Source organism: Protopterus annectens, chromosome 6.part0 (genome assembly GCF_019279795.1).
Source record: "Protopterus annectens isolate FY-2018-M chromosome 6.part0, PAN1.0, whole genome shotgun sequence".
Classification (NCBI taxonomy): Eukaryota; Metazoa; Chordata; order Ceratodontiformes; family Protopteridae; genus Protopterus; species Protopterus annectens.
The window spans coordinates 815,866,988-815,887,166 of record NC_056737.1 but is presented as its reverse complement, the minus strand read 5'-3'; the positions used below and the strand labels follow the sequence as shown (position 1 = coordinate 815,887,166).

At 42.1% G+C, this 20,179-nt stretch overlaps 1 protein-coding gene across 1 annotated transcript in view; it reads left to right on the top strand.

Moving 5' to 3' along the window:
* Positions 1-20,179, top strand: part of SNAPC1 (small nuclear RNA activating complex polypeptide 1) — a 588,252-nt gene that overhangs the window by 490,380 nt on the left and 77,693 nt on the right. The window contains exon 9 of the mRNA XM_044074493.1: positions 11,986-12,072. Coding sequence (XP_043930428.1) covers positions 11,986-12,072 — 87 coding nt within the window. The remainder of the gene's footprint in view (positions 1-11,985; positions 12,073-20,179) is intronic.

Sequence of the window (20,179 nt, the reverse complement as noted above, 5' to 3'; positions counted from 1 at the left end):
TTATATATACATATACATATATATATATATATATATATATATATATATATATATATATATATATATAGATGTGTGTGTGTGTGTGTATATATATATATATATATATATATATATATATATATATATATAGAGAGAGAGAGATACATATATATATATATATATATATATATATTATACTTTAATCAGGCAAGGGAGTGATTTATTGTGTTGTATATATATATATATATATATACAAGAGAGAGAGAGAGAGAAAGAGAGAGATACATATATATATATATATATATATATATATATATATATATATTTATTATACTTTTTAATCAGGCAAGGGAGTGATTTATTGTGCTGTAAAACAGTGTTATTGGTACACATGTTAAATTCACATCCCTTCCCCCATCAGTGTGACATTCGAGCTGGTCCTGCCCTGCTTAGTAGCTGTCATAATAATATAACTCTTATGTAAGTTAAATAAAGTTTATAATGATGTGGTACCTCTTATTTAACCAGATTATTAAGTCTGTGATTTTATCCAAGACAATATAGTACATGGCTGGAAATATATCAACCTAGGCTATATTTACATGCAAAGTGTATATGTATATATTTATATATATTTTTTGATTGCCAAATGGACTAAGGTTGATATATTTCCAGCCATGTAGTATATTGTCTTGAATAAAATCACAGACTTAATAATCTACTTAATAATCTAGTTAAATAAGAGGTACCACATCATTATAAATTTTATTTAAAGTACATAAGGGTTATATTAATGACAGCTAGTAAGTAGGGCAGGACCAGGTCGAATGCCATACTGATGGGGGAAGGGATGGGAATTTAACATGTGTACCAATAACACTTTGTTTTACAGCACAATAAACCACTCCCTTGCCTAATAAGTATATATATATATATATATATATATATATATATATATTTAGAAATCTTGTGAGGAAACTATTACTCTATTTTTGTTTTACTTGGATTGCTTGTCTGTGTACTTAATAAAGGATTTTCGACTGGAAACAGACTGCCTGCCTTGCTTGGATTACTTTAGAATACTTAGTAATTCTGTATAATTATTTATTTTATTTATTTTTTTGACTTAATACAAGGTTAAGTTCGCTACTTCTACTATTGTCTGATCTGATTAATATACAGTGATTAACTAGAGATATAGGGACTGAAAATCTTCCACACAGAGAAGTTCTTTACACTGTTTTGTGAAGTTTCCTGAATCCAGTCCATTCCCTTTCTGTCCCCCATCCCTGTCTCTTAAGGTAGAGGTAAGCTACTGTTTAATTGCATTCATATATGCCAACAGCTGCTGCTGTTCTACTTCATGACATTGAAGAATTTCCATAAAATCAGTCTTGTTTTTTTGTTTTCATCTGGGTTTGGAGCAGAATGTGTTAGTTGAACAGAAATGCATACTGTGTCTGCAAGAGGTTAGCTTACTGTATTTTTATTTTATTCGCTGAAGGGGCCTGACAGCTGTTAAAATAAAACAATATTTAACTGAAGGTAGTTGCACCACCAACAAAACCTGTTTGCCACAAGACCTTCAAGCCCTACTAAACTGGCTTGAATCAACACAGTTAGTTTTTGGCTGGACCAAAACCAAAATCATGGTACTCCGTACCAACACTACACTCATTACCACCTCTGCTCAGTCTCCCTGTTGCCCTACTAAGGCAAGCGTATTGAGACTGTAACAACTTTTAAGTATGAAGGAAGTTATCTTGATCCCTCACTAACTTTGACAACCCATTTTACACTTTTCAAGAATAAAATTAATTATTCATTATCTTTATGCTACAAGATCTACTTTTTTTTTTACCTGCAAGCTAGGGAATCCATAGAAAAGGGAATTCTTCAAGTCCCTATTGAGTATGGCCTCCCCACTATTCAGCTCCTCCTAATTAAACCAAACAGACTTCCACATACTCTAAAATCACATATGCAGATTCAGCCTACTCTTTTCTAAACTGAAGTTTCATTTCTCCCCCATTTAGGCAGGAAGACTGAAAAAGAAGTATAGACCTTTTTCTGCTGACCATCACTTACCAAATCCTCACAGTTTGGCACCACAAGTAGCAACCAAACTCCACACTAGAATCTCCCTTGAGTATTTCTGTTCATAATCCCTTGTAATGTTACTATTCTGCAGATCTTCTAATTCCTGATGTACACCTAACTAGGAATTCCCACTACTTGCACCAAAACTGTGGGATGATTTGCCTTTTGAAATCAGAACTGGAAGTAGTGAAACCCTGTATGATCGCTTTTCTAAACTAAAAGCTTACCTAAGAGAAAGATCAATCTGCATTTGCCAAACTTAGCCTGCTGCTACATAACTGCCCCCTCTTCCCTTTTATCTCTCTCAATCTCTTTTTTTTTTCTAGTAAAGCCTGACCTTGTTAAACTTTTACAGTTGAAGTGCTGCACCCCCCTCCCATTTCTCGTCACAAGTCATATAGCACTATTAAATGCTGTTCGGCTGCATAAATAACCAGTTCATAAATATTCATATAACTATCACTGTGGTTCTGTTTTGTGTCTCTAAGCCATTTTATGTCTGCCAGCCTCTCTACAGTGACTGTTGAAATTCCTTTAATGTTCGGTGTGGAATACTAGTCTCTCTTACTGGTTGTTTTGCACTTGCTCTTTGTAGTCTGTGCTGTGGCTGAAATGGGTCTTTTATGGATCACACCATTACCCTAATTATTAAACAGTTAGTAGGTCCTCTTTCTTTATGCCCATTAAAGCGCATCACTTCTTCTAGGGTTTTATGTCTGTGTCCTTAGATGATTTAAGTATACACCTTGAAGCCTTAGATGATCCATGTTGGCTTGTGACACTTGATATAGAGTTGTTGTTCACAGTGATTCCCCATACATGGGGGATAAAAAATGTCAGAGAATTACTTGTCAGGAGAGGTACTGAAGGCAATAAGATAAGACTAATTTGTGCATTACTGGAGATAGTTCTAGAGAACAACATATTCATGTTTGGAGATAGATATTTTATACAAAAGGTTGGCGTGGCTATGGGCACAGCCTGTGCAAATAGCTACGCCAACCTATCTCTGGCGCAGTGGGAAACTGATAATATTCTCACAGGAAATGTTTTTGCTAAATCTATTATTTGGTATAAACGCTTTGAAGATTATATTTTTTTTGCTGTGGCATGATGATGAGCTCCATCTTAAAACAATTCTTGGGTTATATGAACACTCTTACTCCATTCTTAAAATTTACCTATAAGTATTCTGTGATTGACTTCTTAGATGTGAAAGTTAAAAGAAATACCCCTGAACTAATTCCTACCTCATTGTATAGGAAGCCTATCAGAAAAAAATAATGTTTTGCATAACAGTAGTATGCATCCTGGTTTTACAAAAGCAAATGTTTTGAAAGGACAGATAGTTCGTTGTATGCAGCTACACAATGATGATGCAACTTTATGTGAAGCACTGACTCTTCTTAAGCACTTAGTGAAAGGGGGGTGTAAAATGAAAGATATTGAAAGGCAGATTGATTTAGCATGGAAAGAAATGAAAGGTAAATGCCAACCTTACTATAATGCTAGAAGAAAACATGCAAATGATTTACCCATGCATAATGTGAATACTATAACAACTTCAGGTACAGCAAGAAATATAGTGAATAATATGCTTCGACTACCACTGACTTTTGCAAGTGACATTAATATAGTTTGTGACATAGTTGGAAATAACTGGGATTATCTTATTGAGTGTGAAAGAACTTGATGGAATAATAGGAGAGACACCATCTTTCTCCTTTAAAAATAAAAAGTCTCTTAAAAGACAATTGTGCTACAAGAAATTAGATGAGCCAAAATATGTAAAGTCTGATAGGATGGGCACGTTTGCCTGCATGAGATGCACAGCGTGTCCATTCATTTTTGGTGGGGGACAATATAAACACCCTATTAGAGGTTTCTCCATTGAGGCACACTTTTATGCCGACTGTCACAATGCAAATGTAGTATACTTTAGTTTCTGCACGAAATGTCCTGCCTATTATATAGGTAAAACAAATCAATTATTGAAGGACAGAATTTTAGAACACGAGAGATATTCGAAATAAAAAAGAAAGCAATGCATGTGATGCAAGAGGGGAACACACACACCTTTAAGTTCCTGGTTCTGTATATTGTCCATACAAATAAAAGAGGTGGAAATATTAACAATACTGAAGCTTTGGAACAAGAATGGATTATTAAGTTCCAAGCAGACAGACCACCTGGTCTAAACTCTAAGGTTTCTTTAAAACCATTTCTCAAAAACAGGGCCTTGAAGCACTGATGCTCCAGCTTATTTAGTATTTGTTTTTATATATATTTTTCTGTCTTTTATACAGCTTTTAATATCGTACCCAGATGGTTAGAAATGCATCTCACATTTTATACAGTCTATATATGTGTTTGTTATATGTGTTTTTATATTTTATATAAATATGTATTTTTTTTTATACCATGAGCATTATTATTTGGTTTACTGATTTTAACATGGAACTGATTGGTTGACACCATGATGCACCACTATTTAAATGAATTTCTAATTGTTACAATATGTCTGATGAAGCATAGAGGGCTCTGCAAAAGCGCTCACATTTTTTTCTAATAAAGAGTTACGTGCCGTGTATATCCAGCGAGTTTTTATTTTAAGTATAACTTTTTGTCTTTTATTGAGATATTCTTGCTTCAAAAAAGCTATTTTCATAGCTGTGTGTTGTGTGTGTACTAGTTTGATAATCTGGTGTACAGTTTTTCTGGTGGTATTGTTTCTTTGTGGTGTCCCACTAACCGTTTCCCATACGGGCTAGGCCCGTTTCAGTTAGAGGACCTAGTCCGCCCCTGTTCTTTCTGTGTTGCTTGTTAGTCGGTACCTATCCCTCGGGCTAGGGCCGTTTGAGTTAGAGGACCTAGTCCTTTCCCTGTGGGGACCGCTTAAGTTAGAGGTCTTTTTTGTGATTGTCTGTTGGTTTTTCTTTAGTTCCAGCGCTTGTGGCTTCTATATTAACAGTTGGTGGCTTTTCAGTTTCCTTCACTATGTCTAAGGATACGAAAGAGCATAAGTCCTCGGGCTTTAAGAAATGTACTAAATGTGGTTATAAAATGCCAATCGCTGATGGGCACTCTGTGTGTGTTTATTGTCTGGGGGCGATTCACCTAGGAATCTTGTACATTTTGCCATGCATTTAGCCTGCGTGCTCTTCAGGAGAGGAAGAACAAACTAATTCTGAAAGGACTTCTGAAACCCTCTGAGGAGTATTTGGGGAGTGCTTCTAGCTTCAAGTCCTCTCCCTCTAAAAGTAAAACTTCCAAGGCTAAAAAGCAATCTCCGGCTCCATCAGTATCCTCGGAGCCTCCGGAGAAAGTAGCAAAATCTACTGTGGCATCCTTGGCTGCACTGTCTTCGGAGCCACAGAAAGTTAATGCATCGACGGAATCTGCTTTGACTCCATGTCCCTCGGAGCCAGATGTGGAGGTGCTAGTTCGGAGCCGGTCTCTCCTCCTCGCATGTCTCCATCGGAGAGGAGGTCTAGATCTCCTTCCTTTTCTCCTAGGTCCTCCAGGACTCTTTCAGATGTGGATGTAGATAGAGTGGTACAGAGACTGCTCCAATCACCGGTACTGACAAAATTGTTTTCAGCTCCAGCCCAGTCGGCTCGGGAGCCTGTCACTCAGCCAGCGTCGGTACTTCCTCCTCCGAACGAATCTCAGCTTTCGGAGCTGGAGTGGTTGGCACTGCCTGATGTCCCTAGGTCGGCTCCGATGGCCCGTCCTGGCTTATCGGCTCCGGCTTCAGCTCCGACCCCGTCTGCTCCGTCCACAAGGTCCAGGACTCATGGTTCCTCGGTGGGATCTGAGGGGGAGGCCTCGGGACACTTTTCGGCTCCTAGCCTCCCTCTCGGTGCTTCGGCGCGGGGGAACCTGACCCCTGCTTCAGCTTCCGGCCTGGTCCCTTCTGCTCCGAGGTCTTCCATGGCTGGTCGTTCTTTGGAGCCGGGGGGACCAGCTTTCGAGGTCATGCAGAGAGCACTGGCCAGGTCCTCAGAGGCATCATTCGGCACTGACACTCTGTCCCCTCCAGCTCCGGTGTGGGTCTCTGATCGCCCTCTATCTTTCGACAGCGGAGACCCAAGGCCTCAGGATACCCCCATGAGTGGTCCCCATATTTCTGAGAGCCCCTCAGTGTTTTTGCCTGAGGAGCCACTCAGAAAAAGAACGTGCAAGAGGAAGCACATCTACTCCCAAGATGAGTCCCTCACGTCAGACACTGACCTCAAGGAATCGGAGGGATCACCCTCTGAGAATGTCTCTTTCTCTGACATCCTAGACATTTTGAAGCAGAGGGGTGACTGGCCCTCCAAAGCTCCCTCTGAATAGGAGTCTGTGTTCCTGAAGGCCTTTGGGTCTCAGCTCTCTGCCTCCTGGGTATCTCCACCCTTCGAACTTATGAATCTGGTTTGTCGAAGGGCGTGGGAAACCCCTGACTCTGTGGAAACAGTCCCCAGGAGACCCAACAAATTCTTGTCCGCCCCCTCTGACAAAGAGTTTTCTATCCAAGGGAGTTCCTGTAGATCTCATGGTGGTGGCAGTGGCCACCAAGAAGGAACTGGCTGAGACTTTGTCTACCGTCCATCCTCCTAACAAGGAGTCTAGGACCATGGACCAGTATGGGAAGTGTATGTTTTCTTCAGCGGCCTTTGCTCTGTGGTCACTGAATTACTTATCACATTTTACACTGATCCAAAGAGATCTCCTGAAAGAGCTTGGAGATACTCTGCAGGGTAACATTTCTGATGCAGTGGCTCAGAAGGTCAACGCTCAGATGTCTATCCTCAACTCTATTGCTAACTCCTCCATGAGGCTGATCTCTTACGCAGCCGAAGGAGCGGGTAGGGCAGCAAGTTCGGGAGTTGCTATTAGGAGACACTCCTAGATGTAATTTCACGGAGGCCTCCAAGTCTACGTTCACTAACGCCCCGTTTGATGGTTCCTCCTTATTCAGAACCAAGGTGAAAGACACTCTCACTAGGTGCGAGCAAGGGGGAAAACCTCTGTCTGCTGTGGGAGTCCATTTTTCCCACCCCTCTAGGCCTTATCCCAAGACCCAGAGGGGTGGGAAGATGTGGTTCAAAAACTCGCAGAGGTTTTTTCATGATGCACAAGGTGAGTGCCCCTCCAGAGGCAGGGGGAGGGGGTGGTAATTCAGGTAGATGCCACCCTTAGGGGCAGAGGAGGCCCGCATAACCAGGGAGACCGCAATTCCTTTTGTGGTTCTCCCTACCAGAGCTCCTGATGGGAGGCCCGACTGTGCATTTCCGGAGCCAGTCGGGGGGTCGCATTTCACTATACCCAGAGGTCTGGCAAGGTATCACTCAGGACCAATGGGTATTAAAAATAGTTTCCAGAGGATATCGCATTCCTTTCTCTTCAACTCCCCCTCCGATCAAAAAAATCCCAGATGTTCCACCCAATCAAAGGGATTCCGCAGCTTTAGAGGTTTTAAAGCTGCTAGGAAAAGGAGCCATCCAGCATGTCCCCTCAGACCAGATCGGATTATTGACTTACTCTTATTCTTTTTGGTGCCGAAAAGGACAGGGGACCTGAGACCCATTTTGGATCTCAGCAGATTGAACACCCATGTGAATAAGTCCAAGTTCCAAATGGTCACGTTGCAGTCTATTCTCCCATTGTTAGGAAAGGAAAGTGCGGATGTGCTCCATCGACCTCAAGGATGCTTACTACCATATAAAGATGGACAGAGCATCCAGAAGTCATCTATGCTTCCAGCTGGGAGCCAGTCATTTTCAATTTTGCGCCCTGCCCTTTGGTCTCACCACAGCCTCCAGGGTGTTCACCAAATGTATGGCAGTGGTGATGGCTCACTTGAGATGTCAGGGAATTCCAAGTGTTTCTGTACCTGGATGACTGGCTCCTTTCTGCCACCACCAGGCATTTACTCCTACAAACCAGAGACGCCACTATCAAACTGTGTCAACAATTGGGTATCACTCTAAATTGGGAAAAGTCTGTTTTGTTGCCCTCGCAGCATGTCACCTTTATAGGCACCGAGTTAGACACCATGCTCATGAAGGTGTTGTAAACTTTGAATCCTTTCTAGTGGTAAAAACAACAGGTGTACGTGTTGCTCCCTTTGAGAAGAGTGAAGGCAAGATTGATCCTCAAATTGTTGGGGATGATGGCTGCTACAATTATGCTGGTTCCTCTGGTGAGGCTGCACACGAGGCTCCTTCAGTGGCTACTCTTCGCCCAGTGGTCTCTACAACATCTTCCGCTTTCTCATCTTATAATAATCACAGACAGGTGCGAGCAGGATCTTCACTGGTGGCTTCACACCAGCAACCTCAATGCAGGAAAACCCTTTGTTCCATCCCCTCTGGTTGCCACAGTGACCACGGATGCCTCCCAGATGGGGTGGGGGGCATTATCTAGGCAGGACAGTCCAAGGCACGTGGCAGGAACACGAGATGCATCTGCATATCAATGTCCTAGAAATGAGAGCAGTGCTACTAGCGTTGCAAGCACTTCAGAGCTTTCTTCCTCTCGGGACAATTGCAATCCACTCAGACAATATGTCGGTGGTATGGTAGCCAAACAAATGGGGAGGAACCAAGTCGTACCCCCTTTGCAGAGAGGCCATGCGAGTGTGGCAGTGGGCAGTGGCTTCCCAACGTTTTTTTGTAGCAACACACATTCCGGGGAAGTCCAATGTGATTGCCGACAGGTTGAGCAGAGCTATTCTGATGCCTCACAAGTGGTCCCTGAACAATCAGGTTGCGGAGCAGATTTTCCACAGGTGGGGTCAGCCTTGCTGCAACCTATTTGCCAACCCCCTCCATACCAAATGCAGCAGCTACTTCACCCTTACCCCCCCCCCCGGGGGGAGTCACCCAGGGATGCTCTAGTTCACGATTGGCCCTCCGGTCTACTGTATTCCTTCCCTCCTGTTCCTCTGCTGACAAAGGTTATTCAGAAAGCACAATCTTTGGGAAGCAAAATGATTCTGATTGCTCCACACTGGCCTCGTCAAAATTTGGTTCCCCTTTCTCCATCCCTACCTAATGGACGCCCCCTGGATTCTGGACCCACAACCAGATCTGCTGACTCGTATGTCAGGGCAGCTCCAGCCTTCTCTTCCGACCTCCGGTTGACAGCCTGGCTTCGCCACTTCCATCATTAGTCAGGCTTCATCGTTTTTCGCCGGTAGTGGTTCATATTCTTTCTTCCTCCCATAAGCCTTCCACCAGAAAAATCTATTCCAGTAAATGGAAGAGATTTTCCATATGGGCGCATGCAAGACAAACTGATCCTTATACAGCTCCAATTTCATCAGTACTGGAGTTCCCCTCCATGCTTTTCAACCAGGGATCAAAGGCCGCAACTATTAAGGTCCAGTTGGTGGCTATTTCCACCTTTCACATCGCTGATGAGCCTAGTGTCATGGCACATAGACTTTGGAAGGCATTCCTGAAGGGCACTATGCTGCTTCGTCCTCCAGTCTTTGACCCAGTTATGCCCTGGGACTTAAATTTTGTTCTACAATGTCTCACTTCACCCCCCTTTGAGCCTGCAGCCAGTTGTGACTTAAAATATTTGACTTGGAAGACAATCTTTTTGGTAGCCATCACTTCAGCCAGACATGTCTTGGAGCTTCATGCCTTATCAATTAGACCACCTTACTTGATTTTTCATAAGGACAGGGTTTCTCTCAGACCAAACCCTTCCCTTCTATCAAAAGTGGCTTCAGTTAGTAATCTAAACTAATCCATTGAACTACCTGTATTCTTTCCAGAGTTCTTGAACAAGGCAGAATTTAGATTTCATCAGCTGGATGTGCACAGACAATCACGATTCTATTTACATAGAACAAAGGATCTTAGAAAATCGGATCAGTTGTTTGTCTCATTTTCAGAAAACAGGATTGAGTCTCCTGGTTCCAAAGTCACCTTGTCTAGATGGATCTCCAGTTGTGTTTCCTTCATTTATGCTTCAGGTGGCAGAGATTTACCATTTCGAGTGAAGGCTCACTCTACCCGATCTGTGTCTACATCTACAGCCTTTCAGGCCAGGTTGTCTATGGATGATATTTGTGCTGCGGCTACATGGGCATCTCCTCACACCTTTGTTACTCACTACAAGTTAGATTTGGTGTCCAGAGGCAGGTCTTCCTTTGGTTCCAGAGTGCTCAGGAGTATTTTCCACTAAGCCTCCCAGGATTCAGGTGCTGGGGACACTGTCCCACGGGTAAGAATGTAGGCAAGATTGGACTACATAACATCAAGAAGTTATGTGCTCACCATAACGTTCGATGTATGTAGTCCATCTCGCCTCACATTCTTACTTACCCCCCCTCCTTCCCCCATCCTGGAGGACCTAGGGGTTATGTATGGATTCAAAATTCCTTTATGGTTGGTATGTTCTTCCTTCTCTATGTGTTGTTGTGTGTGGAGAAGTGAGTGATTGAGCTTGCAGCAAACTAGATCTGGGAAAAGGGAGCAGTGCAGCATGAGATACCTTTTTAGCCCAGCCAATTAAAAGACTTCGAGCTAGAGTATGGCCGAGTCGAAGCCGACGTTTGGCTCTGAACCCACGGGTAAGAATGTGAGGCGAGATGGACTACATACATCGAACATTATGGTGAGTACATAACATCTTGTTTCCTGCTTGTGTGTCTCTGGAGGTGTGTTGGGAGGATTGGTTGTCAAACTAAGTCAGTTGCCTCTATGATGGATAGGTGTGATTGTCTTTTTCCTCCAAGATTGACAATTAGACGTAATTGTGGTGAACTGGCCAGGTTTTCATTAGACGGAAAGAAAGAAAATGTGACTCATGCGGGTAGAATTTCAGTGGTTGTGCACCACTTCAGAAGTCCCTGTTGAAGATCTCTGGATAGGATTAGTGTGTATGTATATTTCCTTTTTATTCTTGATTTCAGATCTTTGAAAATAAATCATTGCTAATCTACTGTCCTTTGTATGTATTGGATGCATGAATTTGTATTTCATTTTTATTACTGTGTTGCGGGTCTTTGAAAATACTTATTGTTATTTTTGTTTCTCTTGTCCTTTGTATGCATCTGAAGTGAAACCTTTCAGAGTTGCATAACTTAAAGGTTTTATCTGTTTCAGTGAAATTTAAATTCATGCTGTTAAAAAAAAAAAAAAAAAAAAAAAAACACTCATAAGGCTTGCAGAAGTGTCCTGCATATTGAGTCATGCCATTTACCATTTGACAGTTAGTCTTTTGAATTTGAGCTCTAAGATGTAGATTTAATAATTACCAGTGAATCGACAACAGCATAGGAATTGTACTATGACATTGGAGATCTACCGTCACTAACAGAGAAAAAAGTGAAGACCTTGAATGTTATTCTGACCTACTTCTCCTGACAATAAGAAGAATGTAGATAAGACATAGAGGATTGCTTGTGCCTAGTTAAATACAGTAAAAATAATTAATACATAAAGGAGACCATGAGTAAACATCTGGGGAGATTTCCGTGTTCTCAAATAAATCAGAGAGAAGCTTGTTTCAGTTTGGGATACTTGTTGTTATAACACACAATACACTAGAACAAAGTATTTTGTCAAGTAAAATAGCTTTCTGTACTAACCTTTGAATTTACTGTTGTGGAACATCTACACTGTTTCATAAATTCACTGCTTTATGTAAAGCACTGTAGAAGTGGCAACCATGTTGTAGCAAAATAACTCAAGAAGTCTGTAGTGTAGTATGACTCAAGCTGCAGTCACTGTCTTTCAGATGCTAGAGAGCCATCTGAAACACTTTAATGATACTGAATATATTTGTATTTGCCCTACTTTAAGATAATGCAGCTCATTTTCTATATGGAGAGATGCATCATTAAAATAAATTCTTATTTATTTAGTTATGTATTTGTTTATGTTGCTTTGTGTTTTGATACAGGTAACAAAGTGATAACAAAGGAAACCAGTATAGGAAGACCCAGCATGCCAGTAATCACTGAAGAAGAAGACAGTTCAAGTGGTGAAGGTAAAAGCTAAGTGGTTTATTTTGTATGGGCAAGATCTTATCTGCAGAAGGTGGTTCCTCAGAGAGCATAGGAACAGCCTCAGTCCATGATTACTGGCAAGATTTCCCACTTGTCTTCAGTGAATGTCACTAGACCCATAATCCATCTGTCTTTAAGCAGAAGTCCGTCACCCACACCATATTAATTTTGTTTCTGTCTCTTTTCATCTTTTCATTACTGTTTCACAGCATTCAATAGTTTGAAGTTTTGTTGGGTGTTAACCTTTTACTTATTTGCTTGCCTAAATAGACAAGTGCAGGAAGCTGATTGCCAAGCAGAACCTTAGTCTATTTTAGCTTTAATGGCATTCATCCATCTTGGAGGGTTGCATGTCTACACAGAGATAAGGAAGAAAAGATGGACCATGGGAAGGATAAGGGCAAAAATAAGGCTTTCCAACTTAGTTCTTCCACTCCACCTGTCGAGAAAAACAAATAGTTCTTTCCTAGAGACAGAGACCTAACCCTGGGTAAAAAAATATTTAACTCACATCCTTTCAGGCGGCAGTGATTCAGGCTTTACTTTCTTCAGCTTTAGGATGGGTGTGTACAAATAACTATGAAAACTTCAGGGCACTTTCCATGTGCCCAAACCGTTAGCTTGTGCTGAGCTGACTAAAAAGACAAGTTGTGGTGACAAGTCCATCAGAGATTTCCTGCAGCCAAAGAGCACTCCTTTTGTGGGTTTTCGAGGTTTGACAGTTGTGTAAGTTTTCCATTTCTGAGCAAGTAAGTTTGCTTCGGGGATAAAACTTCAACTTTTACTTTTTATTACAAAACGTGCACTTTTTCTGTAAAATAATATTTTAAAGCTAGGAAAAAAGTGTTCTTAACTATTGTCACGTGGCTTGTAATTGCTTTTAAATGGGAGCATCATTTTTTTTTTTTACTTTTGTGGAAATAAAGGTGTTTAAAATAAGTTAAAAACTCCTTTTGCTGAAGTCAAAGTTTGTTTTGTTTTACTGTTTGGGACTGAGATAAGTGTTTAAAGTGCATTTTACGTTTTTTTTTTTGTTTTTGTTTTTTTTTTGGGGGGGGGGTTACTTTTACATTACTTACCTGTTTTACTGACAACTACTGTTAGGCTTCTTCGGGAATCTGGAATCTTTTTTCACCTTAATCATGGACCAGCCTTGGTTCTTCCTCCTTTTAGCTACAAACAGAAGAAAATGAATAAACAGCCTTTGACACCACAACAGGTTGCTAAAGTGAGTCACCCACAGGTAGGTGACTCTACTGTGGCCATTGCTGGTTCCTCAGAGCATTCATTTCCCTTGGCTGTCTATTGTGTATTCCCTACAGCCACCATGTACTTGGGGGGGGGGGTTAGACATGTTCTCTGCAGCTGTTACAGTGCCCTTTGTGTACAAGGGTGAGCCACCCTTTGTTCTGGGAGATAGCTAGACTGGAATACCTGTTCCTAGGTAGGTTTTTCCTGGCAAACGTGTGTCTGCTTCTTCAGGAATTCCTGTCTGAGAAGCAAAAACATATATTTGATTCTTTCCCAGTCACATTGGACAGGAGTGATCTGTTGGGCTTAAGCTCATTGTTTAGTTTAGTCTTTTTGCCAAGTGTTACCACCTGTCCCTCTTTGCACAAGACAGTCCCTGTTTGGGCAGTTGTGTCTTGCAGGAAAAAAATGAAAAATGCCAAATGTTCTGAGATTTTACTCAAATTTTTTTCTCCTAAGTTTTGTTTAACTGTTACACAACAAAATTATTGTGTATCTGACATACCCAAATGTTCTGTGAAACAGCAGAATCAACTTGTATGCTACACGAATAAGAGTTTATTTTTGGCAAACAGGCAAGATTAACTGCTTTGCATGGTTTGTCCTGCAAACTCACTTTTTCACAACAAATGCCCCACTTTTGTCATTTGAAAAGTGGCAACCCTATTTTGACCCTTCCAGTTCAACTGTTTCTAGTAAGAGAGAAAAATTTGTTCTTCATTTTCTGAAAAGATTTATGAATCTGAACCGCAAAATGCTTGTGAAGGGACAGATTCTATTTTGCCTCCTCAGGTTTCAGATTTAGATTCTGAGCAGAGTATGGCTTCTGTCAGTCCCTTTGAAGGATTCTTTTCTTTATGAAACATAATGATATTCCACAGTCTCTAAAGAAGTGTTATGATTTATAGCAACTGGATTTTCTTGAATTTAGTCCCGTTCCTCTTGTCCTTTCAGCATTGGAACATGCGTCTGTCACAGCCTGTAAATTGCCTGACAAGCCAGCCTGCTGCCTTCAAGAAAACAGACTGAATAAAGTTTTTTAGTCGCCTCACAGCAAGAGGTTCTCCCATTCGATTCTCAGCTGGAGCGCCTTCTGTGTGGAGTCTGCATGTCCTCCCCATGGTCAAGTGGCGTTCGAAAGACATGTGTGAATGGGCATGCCTTCGTTGAAGGGTTGGTCATCGAGCTGGCACCTTGGCACTGTAAAAATCTACTGCCAATCATTAGCAGACCGGAGTTCCGCTGTGGCGACCCCTAACCGGGAAAAGCCAGAAGAAGAAGTTGCAGGTGTTTTTGTATACTAATCCCAGATCAGACCCAGCAGCTATTGCTGTAGTAAAACCAGCTGCTGCTGAACATCTGGTTAATAGTAATCCCTCTCCTTCTGACAAGGATTGGAAGGCTTTTGATAGTTTTGGGATAAAGTATATTCTTTTGCAACATTTGTTTTTAGAGTGTTCAGCTGCCTAGTTCATATCCTAAAGGTTATGCTTGCCTCTTTTGAGAACATGAGGAATATTATGTCTTCTGTTTCCTCATCTGAGGAAAAACCTTGTTTGTGTAACCTCATTGCTTTTGTGTCTCAAGTGGTTATCCACTGTCTGAAATGAGTGTATGAGTCTGCTGTTGCTGTATCTAGGTTTGCTACCACTGGAACCATCATGAGGAGGTTTGCCTAGTTGCATACTCAAAACGTTTCTGAGGATGTTAAAGCTGAAATGTTTAATTCTGTCTTATATACAGAGTTAGTTTTTGGAGCATCTGCTGCAGAGGAAGTTAAAAAATGTGCTGAGAGAGGTAAGCCGATTCAAGAAATTTCCCAGATTTTCAACATTCCTTCTCCAAGTTTACCAAGGGGTTTAATGCTACTCGCACAACCTTTTTCAAAAAGTAAAATAGACACAACAAGCAGCTGGTACACAAATATTTATAAAACAATGTCAGGGAGATTGAAAAAAGAAAGGAGGAGTGCACTAGAACAAAGGGCAGTCTAGTAAGTCTGAATGAATTTGTACACGACCCCCAACACCTTCCCACCCTGGCAATCCATTAATCTTTCCAGATAGTCTGAACTTCCATTTCTGTCTTTGGCAGCAGATTACTTTCAAAACCCATCCATGTGAAAACAATCCATGGTTACCGATGGCAGTGGGTGTCCCTTCCTACTTTAAGGGATTCCCCCTCATCCTATAGATCAAACTCCTTTTCTCCCTGCCTTTCCTTCAGTGTCTGCTCTCTCAGGGGGTGGTAGAATCAATCACTCCTCCTCAACTAAGAGAAGGGTTATATTTAAGAATGATTCTGTTGCCAAAGAATGAAAATTCATCTATTTCTGAATTTTTTTCTTTCCAAACTTGTTTGTGTTAATGCAACTTGTTTGTGTCAGTGCTCAAGTTCAAAACATCATCCCCTCTCAACCTCTCATTCCCCATTTGAGTTTTCTGGTAACATTACATCTAGATTTCTTTTGTTTCATAGGTTCATAGACAGGTACTAGGCTATTGGCCCTAGGGCCTATATAAGCCTAGCCAAAGGTACCCTGGCTTTTGCCACCCAAGAAAATTATTTTCCTGTGCCACTGTCGAGCAGAGCCACAGAAGTGATCCCCGGGGTGAATTTCCCATCTCCCATCCAATCATCAAGATTTTTCTTGAACAGTGCTAATGAGGAGCTTTGTTTGATATAGATAGGTAGTTTGTTCCAGAGAATGGGAAGTCTCTGGGACAGGAATCTATTCCTCCAGCATGTTCTGTTTATTGTGGTGATGAGGTTTAGGTCCCTAGAGCATGTAGCTCGTAGGGATTGGGATTTCTTTAAGTGGAGCATGTCTAAAAGCTCTGGGTTTGACATAGCTTTGTGTGTTAGGCAGAGATCGCCTCTGAGTAGGCGATATGCAACGAAGTAAAGCTGCAGGTTTTTGAGATGGTCTGCATAGGGCATCTCTTTGAGGCCAGTAATCCACTTTGTGAGGTATTTCTGTGGCCTTTCCAGTTGTTGTAGATGTCTTGTGAGGTACATACCAAAGGGGCATTGTACTCTATAATGGGTCTAATGAATGACGAGTAGAGGGAACAATGACCTCTTTTTCCTGGATGAGAAACCTTTTGTGATGAGGTGTGCCACATAGAAGGATTTCCTGACTACTGTGGCGATGTGATTATCAAAGGAGAGACTACTGTCCACCTGTGTCCCAATGTCTCTTATCACACTTTCGGTGTTAAGTAGACTACCACCTATGTGGTAGTTCATGGGTACTGAGTTTTTACCAAAAGGAATGACAATGCACTTTTTGGCATTGAGCTTGAGGCCATGGCTTTGACACCAGGCATCTGTCTCAGCAAGACCCTTTTGTAGGATGTCCACATCTTTTGGAGTTTTGATTATGGCTCCTAGTTTGCAGTCATCTGCGAACTTTGTTAATAAAGACCTTCTGTGTTGGCCTGTACTTCAGAGAAGTAGATGCCAAACAGGAGAGGACCCAGGACTGAACCCTGTGGTACTCCACTTGTCACTGGTCTGATACTGGATTTGGAGTCTGCTACTTTCACAGTGTGGGTTCTGTCAGTGAGCCATTTGGCAACCCATCTTGTGACATAGGGATTTATACCTAGTTTAGTGAGTTTATCTATAATTCCAGAATGGGGGATGGTGTCAAAATCCTTGGCGAGCTCTAGATAGGCTGTGTGAACCACCTTACCCTCATCTACGGCTTTGGTGACTGCTTCAAAGAAGTCTATCAGGTTTATGAGACATGATCTGCCTTTTACAAACCCGAACTGGGTGGGGTCCTGAGTTTGGAGATTACCAATGTCATTGTTTATAAGTTCCATGATGATACGCTCCATAGCCTTACAGACCAGGCTCGTTAGGCTAATGGGGCGGTAGTTTCCAGGGTCTGTGGTGGCTCCCCCTTTGTGGAGTGGGATAACTGTCGCTGTGCGCCATTCAGTGGGCACATAGCCTGAGGTGAGGCTATGACTGAACATGGTACTTAGGTGGGGTGCCAGTTCATTCTGTAGTTCATGTAGAACACAGCCTGGGATGTCGTCAGGTCCCATGGATGCTGTGTTCTTGGCTGTGGATAGTGTGTTTTTTACCCATGCAGCCGTGATTACAGGAACTTTGCATTCTTCTGGTATAGAGATGGGCCCTTTAGGGGATGACAGAGGGGTAAAGTTAGCACTGAACCTATCTGCCAGGATGTTGGCAATATCCATTGGTTCTGTATATTTAGTGCCATTGTGCTGCAACTCCGAGCAGATCTGAGTGTTGCCATTGAGATTCTTGACATAGCTATAGAATGCTTTGTGGCTGTCTTTAGAGTCAGTGGCGATTTTGTTTTCATAACTAGCTTTGAAGGATTTTATGAGGGATCTCAGCTTCTTACTGAAGCTGACAAGGGAGTTTCTCCAATCATGGGATTTTACTCTTTTTTTGCAATAGTTTCTTTCTTCTGTTGTAGAGTTTGTTTATGGCAGGGGACCACCAGATTGGCTTCCTTTTTTGGAGGATAACATCTTGGTTCTGTTAGGGATTGCACGATCCATGCACTCATGCAAGTGCTTATAAAGTGCCTTTGTGTAGGATTTAGCAGTCATACCTCTGTTGTCCGTCAGCATGGGTGTCGTGAAGTTTGCCACTTCTGTCTTAAGAAGCGTGAAGTTGGCTTTGGAGAAATTTTTTACTGTGGCTTCCCTAATGGGGGTGGGGGAGGGATGTGGATGTCTTAAGGTGATTAGCTTATGGTCGGAACTGACCAAAGAGGAATTTACCTCTGGTGTGGAGCACCGGTTGCCCATGTTGGTAATAATCAGGTATAGGATATTGCTGCCCCTGGTGGGGGTGTGTATAAGTTGATCCATGGCATTGGAATTTATGAATTCCAGAAAACATTGAGCACAAGAGTTGATACATGAGTAGTTTTCCCAGTTAATGGTAGGGTAGTTGAAATCTCCCATTATTAGGGTGTTAGGTTGTACCCTAAAATTTTCCAGTGTATTAAGAAATGAGGAGTGGGAATCCTGGGGCATGGTGGGAGATCTGTAGCAAGCTACAATTTGGATTGCGGTCTTGCCTAGAGTTAGTTGCACTTGGATAATCTCGGATGCATTATGCTGAGCAACTAGCCTGGAGGTGTGGCTATCCTTAATGAATATGGACACACCTCCACCTTTAGTGTTTCGGTCCAGGTTAGGTGGCCGAAAGGTGTGGTATGAATTATAGCCTGGTAATGCAGGAGTACTCTCTGGAGCCTTGAACCAGGTCTTTGTCACTGCACAGATGTCGATGTTCTCCATTTTAAGGAGTGCCTCGAGAGTGCATTTTGAGGTTTAGACTTCTAGCATTGAGTAGCAATACCCTCAGATTCTTCTTGCCTGTACCTGTTAGGGTGGTGAATTTGTCATTTGAACCTTGCCTAAAAAAGGCACTATAGGAGTGGCTAGAGCCTTAGCCAGTATCCGGAATCCCAGGGGCGACAGGTGCAGGCCATCTCTGGCAAAGCATCGTGGCTTGTCGATTATGTCATCCCAGGCAGACAGATACTGGATCCCCTTAGAATGACACCAGAAGCTTAGCCAGTTGTTGAAGTCAGTCATTTTGTCCTTGTACTGTGGTATCATTCTGGGTGATGGCAGGATGCTACTTAGGGCTAGGGTCATACCTGCCTGGGCTGCAAGATCAGACAGCTCCTCCATGTCCCTTTTCATGTAGTCCAAGGAGGTACGTCTCAGGTCATTCACACCAACATGGACAATGACAGAGTCATATTTGTACTTGTTGTGGAGTGACCTGAGTGCATGCGTTGTGGCGGATTCTGGCACCAGACAGGCAGCTGACAGTAACTTTCTCCTTGTTTAGCCTGGTGAGTGGAACATCAGTGTGCCTGACTCTAGTCACCTATGACTAGAGTGCTGGGTACGTTGTTATGCCTTATGGGCTGTGGTTGAGTGGCATGCTGAGTTTGTGGGCTATGTGTCATTTGGGTTGGGTTGGGGGGTGGAGGTTGCTTGTGTTTCTGCTTTGGAGGTCCCTGTTGCTTGGGCAGGTTTTTACTGAGGCTGGTAATGTTTCTTAAGGTTTTTCTGTGTCTGGATCACATTATCAGTTTTCTGCAACAGTGCGTGGTCTATCCTGTGATCTAAGGGTATTCACAATGTGTCTAGCTCCTACCATAGTGTATTCCAGATTGCAGAGTATTCACACTTCCTTATTTTGATGGTTTGGTTATCTTTGCAAAGTCTCTTTAAAGTGTCAGGAATCTCTCACCTGAGTGAGAGATCTCCTATGCAGACTGGCGTTCCAGGAGAACATAAAAAGTATTATTTGACTGCCTTTCACAGAATTGTTTTTCTGGGGTGTCTCCTAAGTACCTCAGTTTGAAGAGCTTTTTCCCCCCACAGGAAAAAGTAGATATCCTGACTGAAGTCACTGTTGCAGTATTCCTAACACATAAGTTATCGCCACTGGTGTCCAGCCAGAGTACCAAAGCTTTAAATTCCCAGTGTTGTACGTCCGTTGTGACTTCAGCTCACAAGCATAAGAGTATATAGGTGGATGTACAAGCATCGAAAACAGCTGCAGTAGCCCAAAGGAACACTCGATGCTGCTTAAAAAACTTCCAAGCTTTTAATGTCACACAGAAAATAAAAACGACGTGTTTATTTTCTGTGTGACATTAAAAGCTTGGAAGTTTTTTAAGCAGCATCGAGTGTTCCTTTGGGCTACTGCACTACGGAGAGGTTATTTGGATGTACAAGCATAATTCCCCAAACTGTCTCACCACCAGCCTGAATGCAGGTCACTTGTTTGTCAGACTGATCATCATTTGGTCAACGG